General features: G+C 37.8%; 3 protein-coding genes across 13 annotated transcripts; all 3 read left to right on the forward strand.

Moving 5' to 3' along the window:
* The first annotated feature begins 491 nt into the window (after nucleotides 1-491).
* On the forward strand, nucleotides 492-18,901 carry LOC110745333 (RNA-binding CRS1 / YhbY (CRM) domain protein). Of its 11 annotated transcripts, none has more exons than XM_088244897.1 (5): nucleotides 492-883; nucleotides 1,183-1,651; nucleotides 2,552-2,953; nucleotides 3,103-3,263; nucleotides 16,137-18,901. In XM_088244897.1, the coding sequence occupies exons 1-4, from the start codon at nucleotides 825-827 to the stop codon at nucleotides 3,253-3,255; spliced, it is 1,083 nt and encodes a 360-aa protein (XP_088101023.1). In that variant the 5' UTR covers nucleotides 492-824; the 3' UTR covers nucleotides 3,256-3,263; nucleotides 16,137-18,901. The 11 variants fall into 11 exon arrangements, with proteins under 11 accessions (XP_088101023.1, XP_088101022.1, XP_088101024.1 ...); XM_088244896.1 differs by lacking the exon at nucleotides 16,137-18,901 and adding an exon at nucleotides 15,270-16,112; XM_088244898.1 differs by lacking the exon at nucleotides 16,137-18,901 and adding an exon at nucleotides 15,270-16,112 and having other exon boundaries at nucleotides 3,103-3,258.
* On the forward strand, nucleotides 12,479-13,063 carry LOC148292741 (uncharacterized). Its single transcript, XM_088243976.1, has one exon. The coding sequence runs from the start codon at nucleotides 12,479-12,481 to the stop codon at nucleotides 13,061-13,063; it is 585 nt and encodes a 194-aa protein (XP_088100102.1).
* LOC110745331 (glucan endo-1,3-beta-glucosidase 8) lies at nucleotides 18,623-21,845 on the forward strand. The gene is made up of 2 exons (XM_021945409.2): nucleotides 18,623-19,736; nucleotides 20,602-21,845. Exons 1-2 carry the CDS (start codon nucleotides 19,390-19,392, stop codon nucleotides 21,710-21,712), a joined length of 1,458 nt encoding a protein of 485 aa, XP_021801101.1. The 5' UTR covers nucleotides 18,623-19,389; the 3' UTR covers nucleotides 21,713-21,845.
* Nucleotides 21,846-21,941: the final 96 nt, after the last annotated feature.

Here is a 21,941-nt window from a genome sequence, read left to right on the forward strand (position 1 = left end):
TCGTTTTTAATTTTAATTTTTTTTATATAAAAAAAGTGAATTTACCATATTATCCTCATTTAATTAATAATTTCAATTCTTAATTTTTGAATTAACCAAAGGAATTTTCTGGTATTTTGAATGTTTCACCATTCTCTGCCTTTTACTTTATATATATATATAGATAAGTCCATGTGTTAATATATTAATTTTAAAAAAAGGATAAAAGAAAAAAGGTAAGTAGAATAGCTACAACCGGGCGGGCTGGATTTAGAAAAGACAAGAAAGATATTAATTCTTCTTGCCTTAAGTTTATTACAATAAAGGTAAGGGAAAAAAAAACAGAAACTTGCGTTTGTTATTTTCAAAACACTCCAAGTGAAACGACGTCGTTTCAGTTATAATTTTTTTTTTAAACGCAATCGAAACGACGTCGTTTCATTTAAAGTTAAAACACTGCAATCGAAACGACGTCGTTTCATAACAATAAACCTAAAAAACATACACGTGAGTCGTCTTCCTCGCAGAGTCGCAGCCAATTTGCAGACTCGCAAAATTTCTTCCGGTTCAGAAGTGTCCGTATCTGGCTCGCCTGGCCACGCCTTGCAACGCTCCTTACGCCTTCCCCGTGCTAAACGTGCAACTCGCGAAGCAGCTGACCTCCTCGGGCGATTTCCTGCCGCCTCGCTCCGACGCGCTCGCCGACGCGCGCGAAGGCATGCCTTTAAAAACACTGGTTGACACCCTTATTAGAGAGAGAGAGAGAGAGAGAGAGAGAGAGAGAGAGAGAGAGAGAGAGAGAGCTGGAAGAGGTTAGGCTTCCCTTTTTCGTGTGGGTGTTAATAATGTTTGCTTCAACTTCTGTAAGAGCCGCTTCTCGTTCTTCTCCGAGTGCTATCAAAAGGTACTCTTTTTTCTTTCATCCCTGTTTGTGGGATAGTTTGTTAATCATCTATTGGACTGTCATTGATCGTTCTTCCTAGAGGTTGTGTGATTGTAATAAAGTGCCTTGGCATTATGTTTACTTTGCTCTTGTCATTGTTGATATCCTATTTCGAAATTTTAAACTTTTGATTGTCTTAAGTACAGCCTCATGAAATTCTTCACCTTTTTCTGCCTTACACTTGCTCCTACAATATGCTTTGAATTTTCCTTTGCATTTCAAACACCACTGATGACAAATCACGTCTATCTTTTATACAGGGGCTCTTTTCTCTGGTTCAGTTGTGTAGCACAAAATGTTTTCGATCTCTCTTTGCCAACCATAACACGTTTTAGACAGTCTCTTTCTTGCAATATGTGTATGCAAAGGCAAAGATACAGTGTATTGATGTCTTTCTTAGAAGTTCCATGTGTATCCTCCTCGTTCGATTCTTCATTGGTGCGGAGATCAAATATTTTTGAGAGTCAAAGTGTTCTTAGAAACTGTCTGCCTGCTAGATGCATGAGTAGTACATCAATTGAGCTGAATACAAACAATGATGTTGTGAGGTTTTCATTTGGTAAGCCACTTGATAAAACTGGTTCCTCCACCAAAGGGAAGAAGATGGCCAAACGAGCTGAAGTGTCCAAGAAGGCCAAACTGAATGAACTGCGATTTTACCGTCTAAAGGCCAAGAAGAAGATGAATTCTCCTAATCCAGAAGTTAGAATTAGATACAAACTTGAAAAGGTTGGACCGCTATGTTATTTATGCACAATTTGATGGCACTATTTCAGGACTTGTTTTACGTTTTGGTGTTCCTGATCCTGTTATCGCTGTTTAATTGAGCTTTCTGGTTTTGTGTCTATCCTCTTAGGGCAGAGTTTGTAGTAGGTTTCATGAAAGTTTTGTTTCTTACAAAAGAATTTGAATTTTTACAAATTTTCCCAAGTTTATGAAAAAACGTTTTCTCAGTAACCTTGATTCTGGTAACCACAGTTTATGGTTACGGCTAATATCTCTTTTAGGTTTTCTATTTTTCTCTGTTCATAAATTTCTGCATTTCCTGGGACATGACCATCTCAAATTATGTAGGACAGAAGCAGTAGGCTACTGTCAGATTGGTGTAGCAGACCAAAACCACTCTAGAGGAATTTCCAGCAATAAGAAAACATGAAAAAGGAGATAATGAGCAATAGGATCGAAGTAGGAACGTCGATAATTGAGTCCTAAGACCCAAGAGGAACTCTGAATCTGATTTTCTGCATAAAAGGCTGTTAACAAAGCCTCTTGAAAGAGTATTTATACTAGAGCTACAGCAGCCATACCATCCTAGACCTTGATTAATTGAATAGTTACTTAATCCTAGCCCTACAAGATACTAAAAACCTCACATGATTATTTACAAAAATTAGGAGCAGAACTCTAGTCTACCAACTGAAATAAAACATAAAAATAAAAAGACAAATAATAGATAAAGAAAATAACTAAAACCCAAACTAGTTAGATGGCCCACTTAGCCTTGGAAAGCCTCTTAGATGCTCCTGCATCATCAAAACCTCTAGAAGAAAATATTCTTATTTTCTGCATATGTTTAGTTTCCCAAGTACGTATGTTTACTTGATCTCTGTCAACTTGTGTATTCTTTAGGCAAAACGAAAGGAAGCATGGTTGATTGAGAAGTTGATGAAATTTGAGGTTGCCAAAGCCCCTGCTGATATACATGATCCTGAAATTTTAACTGAAGAAGAAAAACATTATCTTAAGAGAACTGGTGAGAAAAAGAAGAATTATGTCCCAGTAGGAAGGCGGGGAGTTTTTGGAGGTGTGGTTCTAAATATGCATCTGCATTGGAAGAAGCATGAGACAGTAAAGGTTATTTGCAAGCCTTGTAAGCCAGGACAGGTTCAGGAATATGCTCAAGAGCTTGCTAGACTGAGTAAAGGCATTGTGATTGACATAAAATGTAACAATACTGTAATTTTCTACCGGGGAAAGAACTATGTTCAGCCGAAAGTAATGTCACCTGCGGATACACTATCTAAAAATAAGGTAATTTTCAGCTATCCTTAAATTTTTCATTTTTTAGAATATGGTAGTCAATGTATGAAAAAGTCAGGTTCTGGGCATCCTTATTTGATTGATTCACACACAAATGAAAAATAAAGGTTACAGTTGCCTTTCTGTTTGGAAAACTGCAGGCCCTGGAAAAATATAAGTATGAGCAGTCCCTTGAACATACAAGTCAGTTCATTGAAAAACTGGGGAAAGAACTGGAAGAGTATCACAAGCACCTTGCTCGGTTTAAGAAAGTAAATGAGAATGCAACACAAGATTCTTTGATCAACACATGAATGGTAAGGTATTTTTCTTTTGCCCCTCAAACTTTTATTTTAAACCTTTTAGTTCCTGTATGCATGAAATCATGAATGGTAAAGTATTGCTTATTATTACTTCTTTAAACTATTTTTTTATATGGTGTGCATGAGAAAAAGTCACCTGGGCTTATGGACTTTAAATTCTGGTCAGCTGTCCCCTGCCCCTTAGGCCACCAGATCATTGGTCAACGTTGGATTTGATGCTTGGTTTTTAGTTTTAGTTTTTAATTTTGTAAAAGAAAATACAATACAAAGCGACCTTGAAAGCCAAAGTTTTCCTGGCGAGAGCATTATACTTTTTACTGCTTCCAAAGCTTGGGTGTGAGCGAGCGAACCCTTATACATAACCATACTTCCACCGTACAACACCCCTCAGGCTTTCTCCTACACCATAATCCCCCTATAATCAGCGACCAAATACCTAGACAAGATGAAAGTCTCTTTGAAGCTTCTCTAGACGCCAAGTCACAAAAATTGTGATCTTAAACAAAGATGTAAACATGTATGTAGCCTGGGTATTCTGAAGTTTCACTTTCTCTCCTTTTGACAGCTTGCTAATTAACCCTTCTTCCAAACCCCAAGTCTCCTCTGCAGGTGCACAAAATTTGGCAAGGGACAGTGATTGGCAAAAGCTCCAAAATCTGAGTATCTGAAGTGCTAGCAAAACGACCCACAAAATCTGATATTGTGCCTTGCATGTGTTTGGTCTTAAGAAAAGTGCATGCATCCTTCATAGGGCTAGGTCACAATGCATTTCAATGATCGGGCCATCTATATTTTAGGTTACCCTTCAAGAGTTATCCCTGCAATCTGGCAAGTGCAGGTTATGAACAAATAAGTGTAGGGAACACGGGGTTGGATTGGAAGACTGATATGATTTGTAAGTTGCAATACCAATTCAATTATTTTGAAGTGTATGTGAGCGCATTACTTCTAAGTCCTAACCTATGCTTGAAGATGCAAAGTTTGGATGTCTTTGAATTCTCCTTCTCAACAGTTGATACTTTGAGGACGTGGTCTAGTAGAATAATAAGAAAGTCTCAAATGAGCTCACATGGAAGTAATGCTGTTCCTTTGGAGGTTTTGACATGAAGGGAACTAGAGGGTCCAGTCTTTGGATCTTAGGCCTCGTTTGGTACACAGGACTGTCTTGGCATGAACTATGCTTAAGGACTGTCATGGATTGGCTTGGCTTGGTTTAAGCTGGATTACATTTGTCCTATGTTTGGTGTATGCTTGGACTAGGACTAAGTTTTATTATCTTTAAATTTTTTAATAACAGGGGCAAAATTATTTTTTATTTTTTTAACTTTTCTTCTCTCTGCATCTCGTTCTTCTTCGTCTTCCTCATCCGCCTTCTCCATCCTCTCTCCTTCTCCTCTTATTCTCAGTCTTTTTTTTATCTGTGCTTTTTTTTTTTTTATCTCGAAATTTTTCTCTCATTTTCCTCGTTTACTTGTCTTCTCCTTTTCTCCCTCTGCTTGCGAAGCCGTCGTCGCCTGCAGCCCTAAGTCTAAGCTATGAGTCTTCGTCATCTGCCATTGGTGCCACCAGAAACCGCATGGCTGTGATGGTGGTTTTTCTTATCATCCGAGTTTTGAATGGAAGTCCAATTTTATACTTTTGGATTTGGGGCTGAGTTTTGAATGGATCTGAGTTTGAATGTTCTTGGAGTTGGATTTCTAGTCACATTTTTGTTGTTTCCCAGAAATTTGATGAAGACGCATGATGGTACCCATACAAGAATATGAGATGCATCTTCTTTCTGCTAGTTATTTTTGTTCTGGCTGCAATGGTGGGAGGTTTGGAACGGTTGCGGCACTCGACGATAACAAGGGACTATTTGTCCTCCCTTTCTACACGGGCTTAAGTAACACCACCTAAGGAGGTGTTTTTGGTGGGACCAGTACTAGTAATCCCACTTAAAATTAGTACCAAGTAAAACAAACATGGGATAAAAAGTTAGTACAAGCCAGTCCAAGTCTAGAAGGTGTACCAAACAAGCCCTTAGTATAGGGGATGAACAAGACCGCTAAAGAAATTCTATCATTCCGTATCAGGTGGTCCTCCCCCTGGTACAGTTTGCACAAGCTTCAGAATTTTTCTCTTATGCCATTTTAATTAAACTTAGTACTTTTTTATTTATAAACAATTACAATTTTAATTCAAATATTTAAGCCATTTCTTTATTTAATTCAAATCCCCCACCAAGCATAGTAGTAACCCAAGTCATTTCCTCTTTGGCACCGCATTCTTCACCAAATTTATAAAATTGAAATTGCATGCTCTTCGAATGGTTGGGGCTTAGCCGCAATGCAACATTCGAACAGTGGCAAATCTAGGTTTCACATTAGAGGGGTTCCTACACAAAATTTTAAAAAATAATTTGAATAGGAGCACTTAAGCACTACCGGTTATTAAATTATTACCACATTAACTACTCGTTTTGGCCCACTTCATAATATCTCTCTATATTGATTAGTATACTAATATATATCATCATAATTTCCTTGAATGTCATATTTTAAAACTATTGAATACTAATCTTATCATCTACACTATTAAGGACTAAAGTTAATAATTTATATCCCAACATAGGGAAGAAACACAAACAAAGGTTCATATATTCCAACATTAAGGTACCCAACTAAGACATTGTTGCTTCGATTCAGCTGCACCAAAATGGATTCAGCTGCATCCTCAACTTGTGATACTCGCAAGTGCACGAGCCGTTTGGTAGTATAGCATATGTAAGTGCGAGGTCGATCCCACGAGGATTGGTGATTGAATGATCCAATTCATTTCCCCTACATAAAACAGAAATGAAAAAGAAAATAAATAAAACAAGAAAAAAGGAAATAACTCAAGCAAATAAGTTCCCAAGTTCAATTAGATTAACGGATTGATTCTAGCTAAAGTATGATTAAGCCATGGTGTTTGGTCATAACCTTGTGTTCCTAATTCCCTAATTTGATCATTTGTTGTCTAACCTAAAACTAAGCATTAGGAACCCATTAAGCATAGAAGAACAATTTAAACAACCAAGCATGTATCTAATCCCTGTTGTCAAATGTCCATACATACTCTTCTTATTCATAGTTCAATTCGAATTAAAGCATGGTGTCTACTCTTAATTCAAACCAAGATAGCTAACATGCAAGCCTAAATGGTGATCAATCATTCAAACTAGCCTATTAACTTATAAGCATAATGAATAAGAACAAAAACCATAATTGAAACTTGGAAACTAATTAAACTTGAAACTTAAGAAAGAATGTACATTACAATGAAAAGTAAAGTGAAACTAAGAAAAACTTAATCAGAATTTCAGAATTTCATTACAACAATTGAAAACTTAGAAAGAGAAACTAAGAGAATTTGAGGGAGAGAAGGGAAGGGAGCTCTAGAGAAGTGTTTGAGAGCTCCCCCCCTTGGGGTGTGTTTTGAAGCTTGAAGGCTTCTCTATTTATAGGGCTAAGAGGGAGGAACATCATGATGAACTCCCACACCATCCTTCATCTTTTGCTGCACCTCAAGCATCTTCACATGGGTTCAAAGGTGATCAGTTGTGGCTGCCTTTGCTGCCAACCCATGTGGTTGCCTTTTGGTTGCCAACCCATGTGGTTGCCTTTTGGTTGCTGAAAAACGAGTTTTCTGAACCAGTCTTGGTGTAGGAAGGCTAGAGGTTTCAAAACGTATCCAATGGTGCTCAAATTTGGATATGTTATACTAGACACCCATTGGAACAACTTCTATGAAGAAAGTATTCACATCGGAGCAGTAGAAGTGTGCGTTTTGGGCCTTGCAAGTTGGCAGCCGAACAGAGACTGGAATTGACTTCATTTCATTTCTTTGCTTTACATGCATGCACATGCTTTCTCTATAATAACTCCAGCATGTACCAACTTGCTCCTTTAGAATTTCATAGCTGGAATGCCTCCCCACTTCACTCATTATGTTGGATCCAAAGTCAGTTGCAGCATGGGTGAGGCACATGGCTTAAAGGAGGAGACAAGGCTCAAAGCTGGCAGCTGCAAATCCTGCTGAGCAAGGTTGGGTGTTGGACGGGCTGAGCACTCCACAAATATCCAATTGGGCTGAAATTTGGATATGTTGTAGTAGACACCCATTGGAACAAGTTTCATGAAGATCTTCACCTCATTCGAGCCCCATAGCATGCTGATCCAAGGCCAAGAAGTTGACCTACGAAATTGGGCTGGAAAGGGGTTGTAGCCAAAATGTGTTTGTCTTTAAGCTCATATTCCTCATATGCCAATCAGCCCTTAACATGCATGGATTGCATCAAATGTTATCTCTTGCTATCTTAACCTACAAAACACACAAACATAGGTAAGTGACTCAAAATAAAGAGAAACTAAGCAAAATCACTAAGTAAAGAAGGCATGCAAGTGTATGAAATTATGGACTTATCAAAATAGAAAATGAATTAAAAGCACAAGTTTAACTCAATAACATAACCAAATCATAAGCTAGAAGGGTACAAAATGATATACAATTATGAACCGATCAGACATAAAAAGAGAAGGAGAAAAAAATGTTGAAATGTAGGAGTTTTTAGTTCAAATATTAGATACTAACCTACAAGATTAAGGTACCCAACCAAAGGGAAGAAGATGGCCAAACGAGCTCAAGTGTCCAAGAAGGCCAAACTGAATGAAGTGCGATTTTACCGTCTAAAGGCCAAATCCACAAGTTAGAATTAGATACAAACTTGGAAAGGTAGGACAGAAGCAGTAGGCTGCTGTCAGATTGGTGTAGCAGACCAAAACCACTCTAGAGGAATTTCCAGCAATAAGAAAACATGAAAAAAGAGATAATAAGCAATAGGATCGAAGTAGGAACGTCGATAAGACCCCAAGAGGAACTCTGAATCTGATTTTCTGCATAAAAGTCTGTTAACATGAGAGTGATTATAATCATGGACATTCTATTTCGGAACCTCTCAACAATGTAAAGGCGGTCAATGATACAGACCATCAAGAGGCAGAACCTTGAAGATGCTGAACTATCAGTACAAGTTAGCAGGTGCTGATGATAAACCAGTGCAAGTATCGTCAGATGCTTCACTATCTGCAAGTATCGTTTCCAACGAATGATGATGGTGCTAAGCTAAAATTATAAAAGTATTTGTTTTTTTAATAACAATTAGAGCCACAACCCAGCCTACCCTTTTCCAGGCTTGTAGCTTGTAATAAGCTCCCTATTCTACTGTCTTATTAGTTATAACTAAATTACTTTATTTTAATTATAAAATTTGAGGTTGAGATTAGTTCATGCTCTTCATATCTTATTTTTGTGTCGCCTCGCTTCCTAGTCTTCATCCTCATAATTTTTTTTCCTTTGGCTTCTTCCTCCTTTTTCCTTAGAATTTTATCATAAAAGGGAAATGGTGTGTGGGTGCGGATTCACACTTGTTTGGTAAATTACTTGGAGTTTTTGGGTGCGGGTTCACAATCATTTGGGTTGGTAGCTTTGTAAAAAATTTATGTTTGAATGTTCGTTTTGCTTTAGCATTCCACTGTCATTGATCCAACTTGACCCTTGTTTCTTAAAATCAAGATCAGTGGCGGACCTATTAAGGCGCAAGGAGGTGCTACACCTCACCTCGTCAGAAAATCCATAAGAAGTGCTGCATATTACATCTCTGCTTAGCTTTGGAGTTGAAGCATAGGTGTTTGACGAAATGCCTAAATCAAGTTTTTGTTTCTGGGCGCTATAGCCAGTGATCAAGACCATCATATTTATCGAAAAGCCAACATAGTCGCTAGTAGTCACGCTCATTTAGGATACGAGTATCTAGAACCTTGTATTTGGTTTGACAATTTCCCCTTTCATGTTTACCAAAAAATATTGTTTAAGATGTGTAGTAAGATATATATGCTTCATTGTAATTTTTTTTATTAAACAAAAACAAAAAGAAGCAGTGTTTAAGGAGAAAAACTTTCATATCTCTTGCCTTCTCTCTCCATCTCTCTCCTCTGTTACTCATGTGAAGTTATGATGCAAATAAGGTGGGGATAGTGCAACAAGAGTAAGTTATTGTCGCTGGCGGCACCTCGAATACTGTTTGATTTTCTCTCGAATTTTCCGTTGTGGTTTCCGACGATTCCGGCCACCAAATTTGTCAATCCATGTATGCTTTTTCATCTATTCAACGTGATCTAGCTCGATTTACGATCTAAGTTTTTATTGGTTTTTGGCTCGAATTTCTAGCAAGCTCCGGCCACTTTTTGGTCGTGGCCCAAGAACAAAAGTTGCTCCCCTAGTTGTCCTGATCACGTAGGTATAGATATTGTTGGGTTATTTGAGAAATTTCCGTCGTCGAAAATTTCTCAAGCCACCCACATGTGTGGCGGCGCGTAGGCCAAAGTTGGGTGGCCCATTTGACCCTAAAATGATCCTCATATCGTCCTGAGCAAGACGGTATGCACGGATTCGAATTTGGTTATCGTTTGACAGTCAAACAGATTTTTACATATTAGGCGATATCCATGTTCGATATGTTCGGACCGTTGGATCGACTCCATTTCCAAATATGTTGATCTAGGAACCTCTAGGATCGTATAGGAACTCACGGATCGAGAATCAGAGTCCCGGATACTCCAAATCAATAATTCAATGATTACATAAAACGGTGACCATTCCATCTTGCGATTGAGAATGATCCGACTGCTCGATCTGGACCAAACTTGCTGTGACAGGACCCAACCCAATTCCACTTTGGAATCTGCGCCGAACCCTGTGCGTGTCCGACACCTGGCAGGTACCAAACACACTTGACCAAACTGCCCTTCTAACAAAAACCAAAATTTACTTCAAGGTAGACTTGTGCCGAAAATTCAACAGTCTCCCCTGTAATTCGCCCATTTCCCAAAAATTTTACTTGTATAAAACATGATTTTATAATCTAAAACGTTCAGCATGCACAATAATAGAATTCATGCAACCAAACATCACATCATTTTGGCCTCAGGCCTCTGTAACCCAAATAAATCGTTTAGCCATCTGAAACTGATCTCAACTTTTAGAACATCAAGAGTACGTTAACAAATTTCAAAATAGCTTAGTAGAACAACCTTTCAAACACTTGAACTAGCGGATGCACCAAGTAACTCTAAGTTGCCTACGTACCCTTACTGAGGGATCAAGCCATACGTAGTTCTTTCACTTATTATATTTGCACATAAGTAGGCTACTCAAAGAATTTCCTCAAATCCGTGAATCAATTTATATTTTACTTGCATAAATCATATGTAAAAACAAACAAACTCATAAAGCACTTTTAATTATTCCTTCAAAACTCACATAAAGCTCATGTACGCAAATGAAGAATGTTTGTACCATATCTGGCCCTCCACTCATACTTCGACACGTGGATTAGTAAAACCCCCAATTGCCCAAGACAGCGAACAATCAGTATAGGCTACCGATGATGCCTAGCGGAGTCTACAATCGATATCGCCTACCGATTCTCCGAAGCAAACCTCGAAGGCCACGCCCAAAATATCCAAAGACTCATGTCAACCTCGTAGGGCCCTCCCACGAGTCCCACATCGAAATTGAGTACTAAGAGCATACCAAATGCCCTCTATAAATAGGCCCATTCACTACAATACAAGGGGTAAGACTTTTCAGCTTGACTTTTATGCTAAATACGTTGTCAGTAGTAAAAGCTCTTAGAAACAAACTTACTTCGGCATCGGAGGGTCTTAGGCTGGTTCCTCACCGGTTCCATAGATCTCACGAGCCTCGGCTTCCTTCTATTCAGGATCAGCATCCAAGGACAGGAAGAATCTGCGTCAAGCACTCAATCGATCTCTAGATCGTCCACATCACTTGTAAGTTGCACTCATCTCTATCTGTTCAGTTTTGGTGCCAACAAAGAACAAAACCATTCATTCCTTGCCTCATAAAATCAGAAAAATAGGTATGAAAACTTTTACCCAAAAATACCCAGATAAAATCCTCAATTTTAGTTTACTCCTGAGGTGGGGGGGTTACTCCTGAGGTGGTTTGAAAATCATATTCCAAGTCCTTTCTCAACTTTCCAAAAATCAGTTCTCAACTACCTTTGAATTTACACGACATACTGTTGAGAACTAATGTCCATAATTCATCATTTTCAACTATTGAGTATATATATTGAATATAAAGATGCACTTAGATATTTAATTAATTTATTAATCACGTCGAAATCTAATTAACAAACCATTCCTTTCCGATACTATAATAATAATCTTAATAGTAATAAATAACTAAATAAATAAATAAATAACCACAACCTCTAGAGATTTCACCATTTCCAATAATGCATAATCTTCAAATATCGGAAATAACATTTAGGAATACTATAACATAATCTCAAATATCAAAATAATAGAAATATTCACAATTAGCAATATATATATATATATTCATTCCATATTCGTATAAATCCATAATAGGTTTCATGGTAATTTAATCAATGAAAAGTAATAACCTTTAAATAAAATCCCATATCGAATCAATTTCCAATCTAAATCCATTATACAAGAAATTCCTTACTAAAAGAACTACATACTCTTAAAAACAAATGTTCACTTATTTACTAATAATCATAGCCGAGCCCAAGGCTCACTTTCATAACCCACCCATCCGATATCCCAAGCTCACCCATTCCATAACTTCAATTATCAATATAATATCCCAGAATTTCCATAAGATACTATAAAACAAAATCCTAATCTCAACATAATTAGAATAACTCAACTACCGGTCAAGACTCGTTTACATGGTCGTTCTAGTACTTCTCGTAGGGTAAAACTACCTCGGAAGACTTATGATTAACCGAGGGGTCAAACTGCCCAAACCTGGTCAACTGGGCCCATGGGGCCCACGACCTCCGATTTACAATCCAAAAGTTCCTATGGGTTCAACAAGGTTTAGAATACACATCTTGTAAGTTTGGTCCAAATCGAACGGTCGGATCGCTCTCGATCGGACGGTTATCGTTTAACGCAAACTTTAAGTTATTGAATTGGAACATCCGAGGCTTCGATTCACAATCCGCGAATTCCTACTCGCTCTTAGGGATGCCTAGATAAAAAATGAAGTCGATCCAACGGTCCGAATACATCAAAAGGTACCGAAGACTCGATGGGAACCCATAACCTTCTACGAGGAAGAAGGGATCCTTTACATGTACGACGATCCGATGATTATCCGAGTTGAGATAGCCGACTTTGACGTCGGCCGGGTCTTGATCGATACTGGTAGTTCAGTAAATGTCATTTTCGCTAATGCATTCGGAGAATTGGGAATAAATGACGGCCAGGTCAATCGACAGCTCACACCCCTCCTTAGTTTTTCGGGAGATCTGGTTCAGCCAGTAGGTAGCGTTAGCTTACTAATCGCCTTCGGCGTGGCACCTCGAAAAACTATGGTGTACGATCAATTCCTCGTTGTTGATTGCCCGACGGCATACAATGTCATAATAGGCCGAACGACGCTCACTGGAATCAAAGCGTACCTTTCCTCCCACATGTTGCTCATGAAATTCCCCACCTGCTACGGCACAGGAGCAATCAGGGAAGATCAGCTCAGTGCCTGGACTTGCTACGCAACAGCACTAAAATCAGCGGCCCCAAAGGCCCCCAGAGAAACCTTTACTGTCGAAGGCGTGCTGAACGGTAATAACCTGATAGATGATCCAAGAGATGAAACCTCAACTCCTCAAGCTCAGCCAACTGAAGATTTGGAGATCGTCGTGCTCGGGACAACATGAGGATTATTTTAGGACTCTAACACAGGCCAAAAAGTGGCCCACGCGCCGCCACAAGCGCCAGTAGGGCGTAGGTGTCCAAAGCGATTCTGGAGATCGGAAAAACTCCAAACCGCCAGTCAAGACTTATACCTACATGATCACCACCAAGGTCTTAAATATCGGAGGTATCGGAAATATCGGAAGTCAAAAAACACGGAAATATCGCAGGAAATATCGGGATATTATCGGTATCGGAAAAAATTGAATAAAAACCAAGGAAATTGTAAGAAAAACTTGGAAATTTTTATTGAAACTTTGCAGGATGTTTATTTAGTCAATTATCTATTAGTTTATCACAAAAAATTGGAAGGAAATGCATTGCATAATGGATTTAACTGATTTAAGTTGATTATATAGCGAGCTGGCAAACACCGTAAGTGTAGAAAATATGTAGTAATTAATGAAAGAAGATTAAACACACCATAATCATTTATATATAATGAATTACTACAATATTTTACACTTTATACATTGCATGGTAAGATACATGAGTGACTTAGTGCCACATAGAGTTCCTATGAGGTTCAAAATTTTCACTATCTTCATAATCTCTATGTGTAGAGTAAGTATATTTTGAAGAGTAGTCATCAAATGATAAATCCCCAAAATAGTTTTGCATGTAATTGTTAACATGCCACCCATATGGATCCGAGATTGGTTGACGTTGTCCCTAAGCAAAATCATTTGAAGATTGAGTCTTGGATTCTTTCCATGAGTCGCTTGATTCCATCCCAACAGGAATGGGATATGAAGGGTAGGGAAATGGTTGGTTATGAGTATAACAATAGTTACTACTCATCTCATGTGAAAATTTGTTTCTTGCAAAAAGAATTCAAAACAAAATCATGTATATATATAAATATTTTAGTATTTTCACAAAAACATAAGTGATATGGTGGTTAAGGTGTTGAAGGAGTAAAATGGTTTTCACAAATACCATGTATATAAATATTTTTGGGTTTCGTATCGGGATATTATCGATAATATCTCGATATATTGCCCAAATCATTCATAAAAATGTCGAAAATATCTTCCCGATATTATCGGGATAATATCGATATATTGACGATAACACTATGGTTAGTTGTTAAAATATCGGACCCCCAAAAATCAGATATTATCGGGATAATATCAGGGATATTATCGATATTTAATACCTTGATCACCACGTAGAGTAAATCAACTTTTGTTCTTGGACCTACCCCAAAAAGTCGACAGAAGTGGCCGGAATCGAAGGCCTAAAACCAGCCAAACTATTATCGCTTAATTACCCTCCAAAACTCAGAAATTTCTCCTAAATACCACAACCAGCAGCTAGAACACATTGAAAAGATATAAAAGCATACCAAATTCGAAGAAAATGGTGGCCGGAGGTGTCTGAATGAGCTTCGTGAAATTTCGTCAACAATTGTCCAAACCGACCTGTTTCGTGGCTGTTTCCGGCGACAGCAGCGGCGGATCGGGGCGGGGCTAGTAGAGGGATATGAGGTGGTCCTTTTGGGACCAGTTTCGTGGCCGGAGTAGTCGCCTGAAGTTTCTACTGTCGCAGTTGGCAGATTCGAAGAGAGAGAAAGTGAGGCTTGCGTGTGTGAGGAGAGAGAAAGGGAGATCTGGTTTTTTTTAAATAAAAACTGATTTCACAAAATTTACGATTGTGCCACTGAACTTCTTTTGATCCTAACTTTTTCGTTACAACTCCGATTTGAGTCCACTACATATCTACAGACTCATCTCAACATGCTTAACGCAACGATTCAACTGAAATCCCCAAACTATGTCCCGAACAAAAAGTCAACTTTTAAATCATTTAAATATTCTCGGGATAAATTTTCTTTTACTTAAATAAATTAATAATTAAATATTAATTTAGGATTAGGTTATTACATGCTAGACGTGTTTAGTAAACTTTGTTGAACCCATAGGAATTTTCGGATTATTAATCGGAGGTCATGGACCCCACGGGGGACTGGGTTGACCAATATAAGAATTTGATTGTATATTTAATCTCGTGTCTTTTCAGACCATTCCAACTGTCAAAACTGTTGAAAATGGGCCTAGGAACTTTCTTAAGTTACGCACATGCACTTTAAGGCCGGGGGTCAAGGTTTTAATTAAATATTTGTGGTTGAGCTATTTTGTTAATTAAATATTTTAATCGCTTAAATAGGTACTAGGGCTCTACCAAACCCGCAAGAAGGACCTTCAAAGGGTCAGGCAAGCTCGGACGCACAGTGAGTTGACGTCTGTTTTATAAATGAATTTTATGCAGTAAAAGTTTTATTAATTGATCATGAATGAATTGTTTATGGTTTTTGCTTTCCAAGCATATAGTTAAATTCAAATGCTTTTATAAAATTGTGTTTATAATTAAATATGAATGACTTGGAAGGTAGAAAAGGGAAATGGTAACAAGATTTAAGGATTGCGTGAGAAACAGTATTATAATTTTCCAGGAAAGGTTTTTAAACCACTATATGTACCCAAAATGTTGCCTTCGAATGAACTGTTACCTTCTGATATAATGATGTCCACTCCACGGACATCCTAGTTGCCTTCGGTTGAGTCAGCGTGCGGTTGACAGTTGGCCACGAGTCCTAGGGATACCTGGACCGTGAGGAGCGAGGAATGCGACTCAGGTTGACCAAGTGTCTCCTGAGTTCTGCGAGGGATGTGGCTCGGGTGAACTTTGTGTTTCCGAGTTCTGTGAGGAGGTGTCTCTTATGTGACACTTGGAATTGACGGTATAATGTGGGAAATAAATAGAAAAATCATGAATTGACGGATTTATGAAGGGTACACCTAGGTGGAAAAGAATTATTATTTTTCAATGCTTTCAAATGGTTTTGATGAATTGATTGAATGTATGAATGGTTATATGAATATAAATATGCATGCTTGGTTTTTGTACAAATATAGAACATGGATTGAATGAATTTTCAAATGGTTTTAACAGTGGGGTTAGTATGTTGATATTTTATTTTGCAAAACTTTATTTTGTCCACTCGTGCTTTTAATGTTTTGCACCCCCAAGCAGTAATCGAGTACCGGAGCACCACCATCGGGCATTCATCACCCACCACTCATCCACTTCCATTATGTAGGATATCCTACTGTAACCGTACTATTTTTGTAAATTAAATAAATTAGTAGGCTCTGATATTGCTTTAGGATTTCTGTAAAGCCTGAGGCCACACAGATTTGTTGTTGGATTGTGTGTGCTCTAACATTGTGCATGTTGAGCGCTTGTGGATATAAGAATTGCATGTTGTACATGTGTAAATTTATTGGGAAACGAGCAATTTACAGGGGAGATTCTGCTGATTTTTCGGCATAAGTCAAACCTTAAAAGAATTTTTTTGAGTTTTAGTTTAAAGGGCAATTTGGTCAAATGTGCTCGGCACCTGACAGGTGTTGGGTACGCACAGGGTTCGACACAGATTCCAAAGTAGAATTTGGGTCAGGTCCTGTCAGTATTGTTTAAATTATAAGGATATTTTGTTGTCTATCTTTCTTTCTTTTTCTTTTTTTTTGAGCTTCTAGCCTTTAAAAATTGCACATTCGCTAAAAAATTCCTGGTTCCGCTAGTGATGAAGACCATCATATTTATCGAGAAGCCAACATAGTCGCTAGTAGTCTCACTCATTTAGGACATGAGTATCTAGAACCTTGTATTTGGTTTGACAATTTCCCCTTTCATGTGTTACCAACAAATACTGTTTAAGATGTACAGTAAGATACTTATGTCGAAGATTTTCGTTGTAATTTTTTTTTATTAAACAAAAAAAAGCAGTGTTTAAGGAGAAAAACTTTCATATCTCTCGCTTTCTCTATCCATCTCTCTCCGCTGTACTCATGTGATGTTATGATGCAAATAAGGAAGGGACAGTGCAAGAAGAATAAGTTATTTTTGAGAAAGGAATAGTGGAGCTCATGTCATGGCTGGCAATGGCAGCCCTTTATCTTCGCCTCATAATGACATCGACATAGTTGCCTTCTTTTGGTATGAGACACTAAAGATAAGAGAGGCTGAAATTGCGCATTATCTAGTTATTTTATGTAGTTAGTTGTGCCATCATTTCGCTCAATTAAATTTATATACCAAAAAGAAGAAAAAAAACATTCTGCATTTTTTTAGTGTCTATCACTTTCCGTGTGGCCACTGCCAGTGAAAAAAGTGTCGTCACTTTATTATCAATACCAAAATAAAATTAAAGAATTTACAAAACATATTAATGAATTAATGATGTTTTTCTTTCTCTCAGATAAAAATCTAAAAGACAAAAAGGGAAGCAAAAGATTATAAACAGAGCATGCATTAATTAAGGAGTGCTGCGTTTGGTTCTCGTTAAAAAAAAAAAAACCAACAAAAAAACATTTCCAACTTTAAAAATAAAAAAAATAAAAACTGAGGAAAAAACAAAAAGCAAGTGTTCCCGAATCTCAAAATTGGATCGCATCTCATGCATTGTCGCAGTGACCGACCATGTAAAGTGAAAAAGGCCATGTCTTCACCTTCACGATCGGACACGGGGGTAATGACGACAATACCCTAGATGGTTAGCGTTGGTTGGGGATTGCCCTTTTGGCCTTTGGGTTGGGCATTGTAATTTGATTTGTAGTGGGAAAGGGAATGGAAATAAAACGTGGGATGTCGGGCGGAGTCAGAGGGAAGTGGGCCACGTCATCACCGACTTATAATTTAATATAATTTATATTCATTCTCGAGAGTTCTGGGAAACCTACCGACCTGTGCAGCTGTGCTGTGAGTTGAGTGAGCTTGTTTTTCTCTCTTTTTTCTTAATAATTATTAGATTTTACTTACGTGTCAATCAGAAATCAAAACAGCAACAGAACCAGTAAATATTTCGAATTGAGAAAGTAAAGTTTGAAAATAAAACAGCTGTGTTTGGTGCTTGTGTTTCGAAAGGTAACTTTCTAGATCAGAATAGAATCAGAATCAGAATTCAGAAAGAAAGAAAGCAACCCAAAGACACTTGGCAATTCACTATTTATTATTCCATTCCATGCTTTTTTAATTTGTTATTATAAATTTAATAATGAATTGAAAGCTTAAATAACAAATTTATTCTTTTGTAACGTTGTGGTTTAGAGTATTTACTCTCTCAAGCAAGATTTTGAATTCGAGTCTTAGCATCTTGGTAGTGTGTGAGTTTAGTATTATTATCGCCCCTATTGAGAATATTTACTTCCTCAAGCAAGTTCTTGAGTTCGAGTCTTATTATTCGTGTAGTGTGTGTAAATTTAGTATTATTCTTACCCCTCTTAATCGAAAAGATCCTAAAAAAATTTAATAATAATAATGAATTGAAAGCGTAAATAACAAATTTATTCAGCTGTGTTTGGTGCCCAGATATTATTGTAGATAGAGAGGGAGAGGGAGGGCTCTTTTCAAAAATCAAACTGCGTGTCAAAATCAAATTGTAGCCGTTAGGCTTAAATCAGAGGCTCCTCCTCTCCAAATTTTCTTTTTCTTTTTGGGAGAATTGAGAACTAAGACAGACAGCACAGCACCCACAAATTGGGTTTTGGGTTTTGGGTTACTTTCGTCCTTGTTTGTCGTTACGCATTTGGATATTTTGTTCCCATTTGCGAAACTTTCATTCTCGTTTACAAAATCTCCCATTTTTACACTGCTGGGTTTTCATATTGCTCTGTTTTTCTCTGCTCCAATAAAAGCACAACACATTGCTGCGGTTGCTGTTGCTGCTGCTAATCGTTTTGGTGGAATATAACGTCGATCTCAGCTTTGTCGATTGGGAAGAGTCGGTGGCTCGGTGGTGGGTGCCCTTTGGCGGTCACGATTAAACGTGTGGTAGCTTTATACTCTTCACAAAAGTTAATTATTATTTATATCTCATTTCTCTTCAGCTTTCAGTTGTTTGGGGTGTTTTTAATTTTACTTATTTTGGTTTTACATATTAAATATTGAATTGGATTAGATTGGATTGGATTTGGGTTCTCTTTCTCTCACTTTCTCCATCTCCACTTTCGTGGTCGTGGAGATTATAAGGAAATAAGATCACTGGAATTTCGCCGATTCTCCCAACCCACCTGCAACCTTTTTCCCTCTTTTTTCTCTTCAGTTACCAAAAAAGAAGCTACCTTCTTATTTTTTCTTTTTTATAAAAACTTACTCTTTCTATTAACATCATAGTAAGTAAACCCTTTTGCTCCCTTCCTTTGTTTTTTTATATATAAAACCCAGTATTTTCCCGGGAACTTGATTCATTTTCCTAGGAAAAGAAAGAAAGGCGGGCAGTGGAAACATGGAAAGGGTGTGGTTTCCCAAGTGGGTTTTGCTTTTGGTTGTGTTGGGTTGCTTGTGTCTCTCTGGTTGTGTTGTTGAAGGTCTTGGTGTGAATTGGGGAACCATGGCAACCCATAAGTTGCCGCCTGAGACAGTGGTTCAGATGTTGAAGGACAATGGGATTCAGAAGGTGAAGCTTTTTGATGCAGAGGAGTCTACTATGAGTGCCTTGGCTGGCAGTGGTCTTGAGGTCATGGTTGCTATACCTAATGACCAGCTTGCTTTCATGGCCGAGTATAAACGGGCCAAAGAATGGGTTCGCAGGAATGTAACCCGCTACAATTTCAATGGAGGAGTTAACATCAAGTATGTCAAGCTTCCATTTCTCAAAATTTTGAACTTTTTAAAATCATGATGATTTTGATTCTTGTTACTGCTCTTTGCTATGATTTCTGATAGCATTTTATTTGTTTTGTTTGTTTTACTTACTTCTTTGAGTGCCTATTCATGACGTGGTATAATAACTGCCCTACAGATTTTTTCTTTTCTATTCTAGATGTTTTATAACAGCACGACAATGAATTCATAGTAAGTTGTAAGCAGTTAAAGCCACTTTGAAATTGCGTATTGGTTCAATTTTGATTCCTGAAACTGCTGATACAGAGGAGTTATGCGCATTGAATCTTCTTCTGATAAGTTTTTTCTTATTTTGTTTTATTTTCTCTAGAAATCCTATTGGATATGTAGTCAGTTTATTTAATTCATCTCTCTGTTTCAGTCCAGTTTTAAATTTTTCTTTGTCTGCTATATGAAGTTGCTGAGAAACAGAGCAGTAAGATCACCACACACCAATCATAAGAAAAGAAATTAATTGAGAAAATAAAGATATCCAAACTTTTTGACATACTATTAGTTGCATTTTTTTCTGTACACCTCACATTTGCCTAATTATGTAAAGAAGAGATCTGTTTGTTGTAGTGGACCACCAATTTGATTTTTAATATTTCTGCATAGAAGAGCTGAAAGAGAAATGACATCAACCTATATTAGTTTATGTTGAGAGTTAAAAGGGTTCCTTTTCTTTTTTTTGTTTTTGGTGTAATGCAAAACCTGACAATCTTTGGAGTCAATTGACTTCAACGACTGCTGGAATGGAACAAGAACTTTGCCTATTCGCAAACGTGTCAAAAGAATTCTTTTTTGTCTTACTATTTCTGCTACTTTTGCGTAGGTATGTAGCAGTTGGTAATGAGCCTTTCCTCACATCCTACAATGGTTCATTCCTGAATGTCACGTTCCCAGCACTTCAGAACATTCAAAATGCCCTTAATGAAGCTGGAGTCGGAGATTCGATAAAGGCTACTGTGCCCTTAAATGCAGATGTTTATAACTCACCAGAGAGCAACCCTGTTCCATCTGCAGGAAGGTTCCGGAGTGATATCAGTCCACTGATGATCGCTATTGTCCAGTTCTTGGCCAAAAATAAGGCGCCTTTTACTATAAACATCTACCCTTTCCTGAGTCTATATGGCAATGATGATTTCCCATTTAACTATGCCTTCTTTGATGGGGATACCAATCCCATTGTTGACGCCACCACTGGGATTCAATACACCAATGTCTTCGATGCTAATTTTGATACCTTGGTCTCCTCCTTGAAAGCAGAGGGATTTGGGGATATGACCATTGTGGTAGGAGAGGTGGGTTGGCCGACAGACGGGGACAAGAATGCCAATGCAGGTAATGCTTACAGATTTTATAATGGGCTTCTACCAAAACTTGGAACCAACAGAGGCACCCCACTGCGACCTGGATATATCGAAGTTTACTTGTTTGGACTGATTGATGAGGATGCAAAGAGCATTGCTCCAGGAAGTTTTGAGCGTCATTGGGGAATTTTCCGTTATGATGGACAGCCCAAATTCCTTGTCGATCTTTCTGGCCAGGGTCAAAACAAGTTACTAGTGCCTGCGAAGAATGTGCTATATCTTCCTAAAAAGTGGTGTATGTTTAACCCAAACGCCAAAGATGTGACCAAACTGGCTGATAATATAAATTATGCTTGCACCTATGCAGATTGCACAGCACTGGAATATGGTTCTTCTTGCAACAATTTGGACGCCAACGGCAATGCTTCGTATGCATTTAATATGTACTACCAGGTTCAGAACCAGGATGATCTGTCCTGTAACTTCGAAGGTTTGGCTTCGTTGACAACACAGAACATTTCACAAGGGAATTGCAATTTCATCATTCAGATTGCAACTTCATCTACATTTTCTCTAAGACCCTCATTGGTAGGCTTACTACTAATGTCACTGTCAGCTTTGATGTTGCTATAGATTTTTGTAGATAGCTCAGATGTACTATTGTAATCCATTTTTTTCTTTTGGCTTCATGGATTCTGTGGCCTTCTGGGATTATTTTAGTTTTACAGATTAATTTAATAAAATTTAACAGGATTTTCTATTATCATATATAAGCTTTAACTTCTGTGTGCACGTGCCTTTTATATTTTCATATCAGAATGCTATCGAATCACATCTTTGGTGAAGTATATGTGGCCTCTGT

The sequence above is a fragment of the Prunus avium genome, chromosome 7, assembly GCF_965620075.1.
Source record: "Prunus avium chromosome 7, drPruAviu1.hap1.1, whole genome shotgun sequence".
NCBI classification, from domain to species: domain Eukaryota; kingdom Viridiplantae; phylum Streptophyta; class Magnoliopsida; order Rosales; family Rosaceae; genus Prunus; species Prunus avium.

What these genes read in the sequence shown, in the direction of transcription:
- LOC110745333 (XM_088244897.1), top strand. Translation starts at nt 825, where the DNA reads ATGTTTGCTTCAACTTCTGTAAGAGCCGCTTCTCGTTCTTCTCCGAGT. An exon ending in TTAGATACAAACTTGAAAAG is followed by an intron (nt 1,652 to 2,551) that starts GTTGGACCGCTA and finishes TGTATTCTTTAG; the next exon opens with GCAAAACGAAAGGAAGCATG. An exon ending in ATACACTATCTAAAAATAAG is followed by an intron (nt 2,954 to 3,102) that starts GTAATTTTCAGC and finishes GGAAAACTGCAG; the next exon opens with GCCCTGGAAAAATATAAGTA.
- LOC148292741 (XM_088243976.1), top strand. Translation starts at nt 12,479, where the DNA reads ATGTACGACGATCCGATGATTATCCGAGTTGAGATAGCCGACTTTGAC.
- LOC110745331 (XM_021945409.2), top strand. Translation starts at nt 19,390, where the DNA reads ATGGAAAGGGTGTGGTTTCCCAAGTGGGTTTTGCTTTTGGTTGTGTTG. An exon ending in AATGGAGGAGTTAACATCAA is followed by an intron (nt 19,737 to 20,601) that starts GTATGTCAAGCT and finishes ACTTTTGCGTAG; the next exon opens with GTATGTAGCAGTTGGTAATG.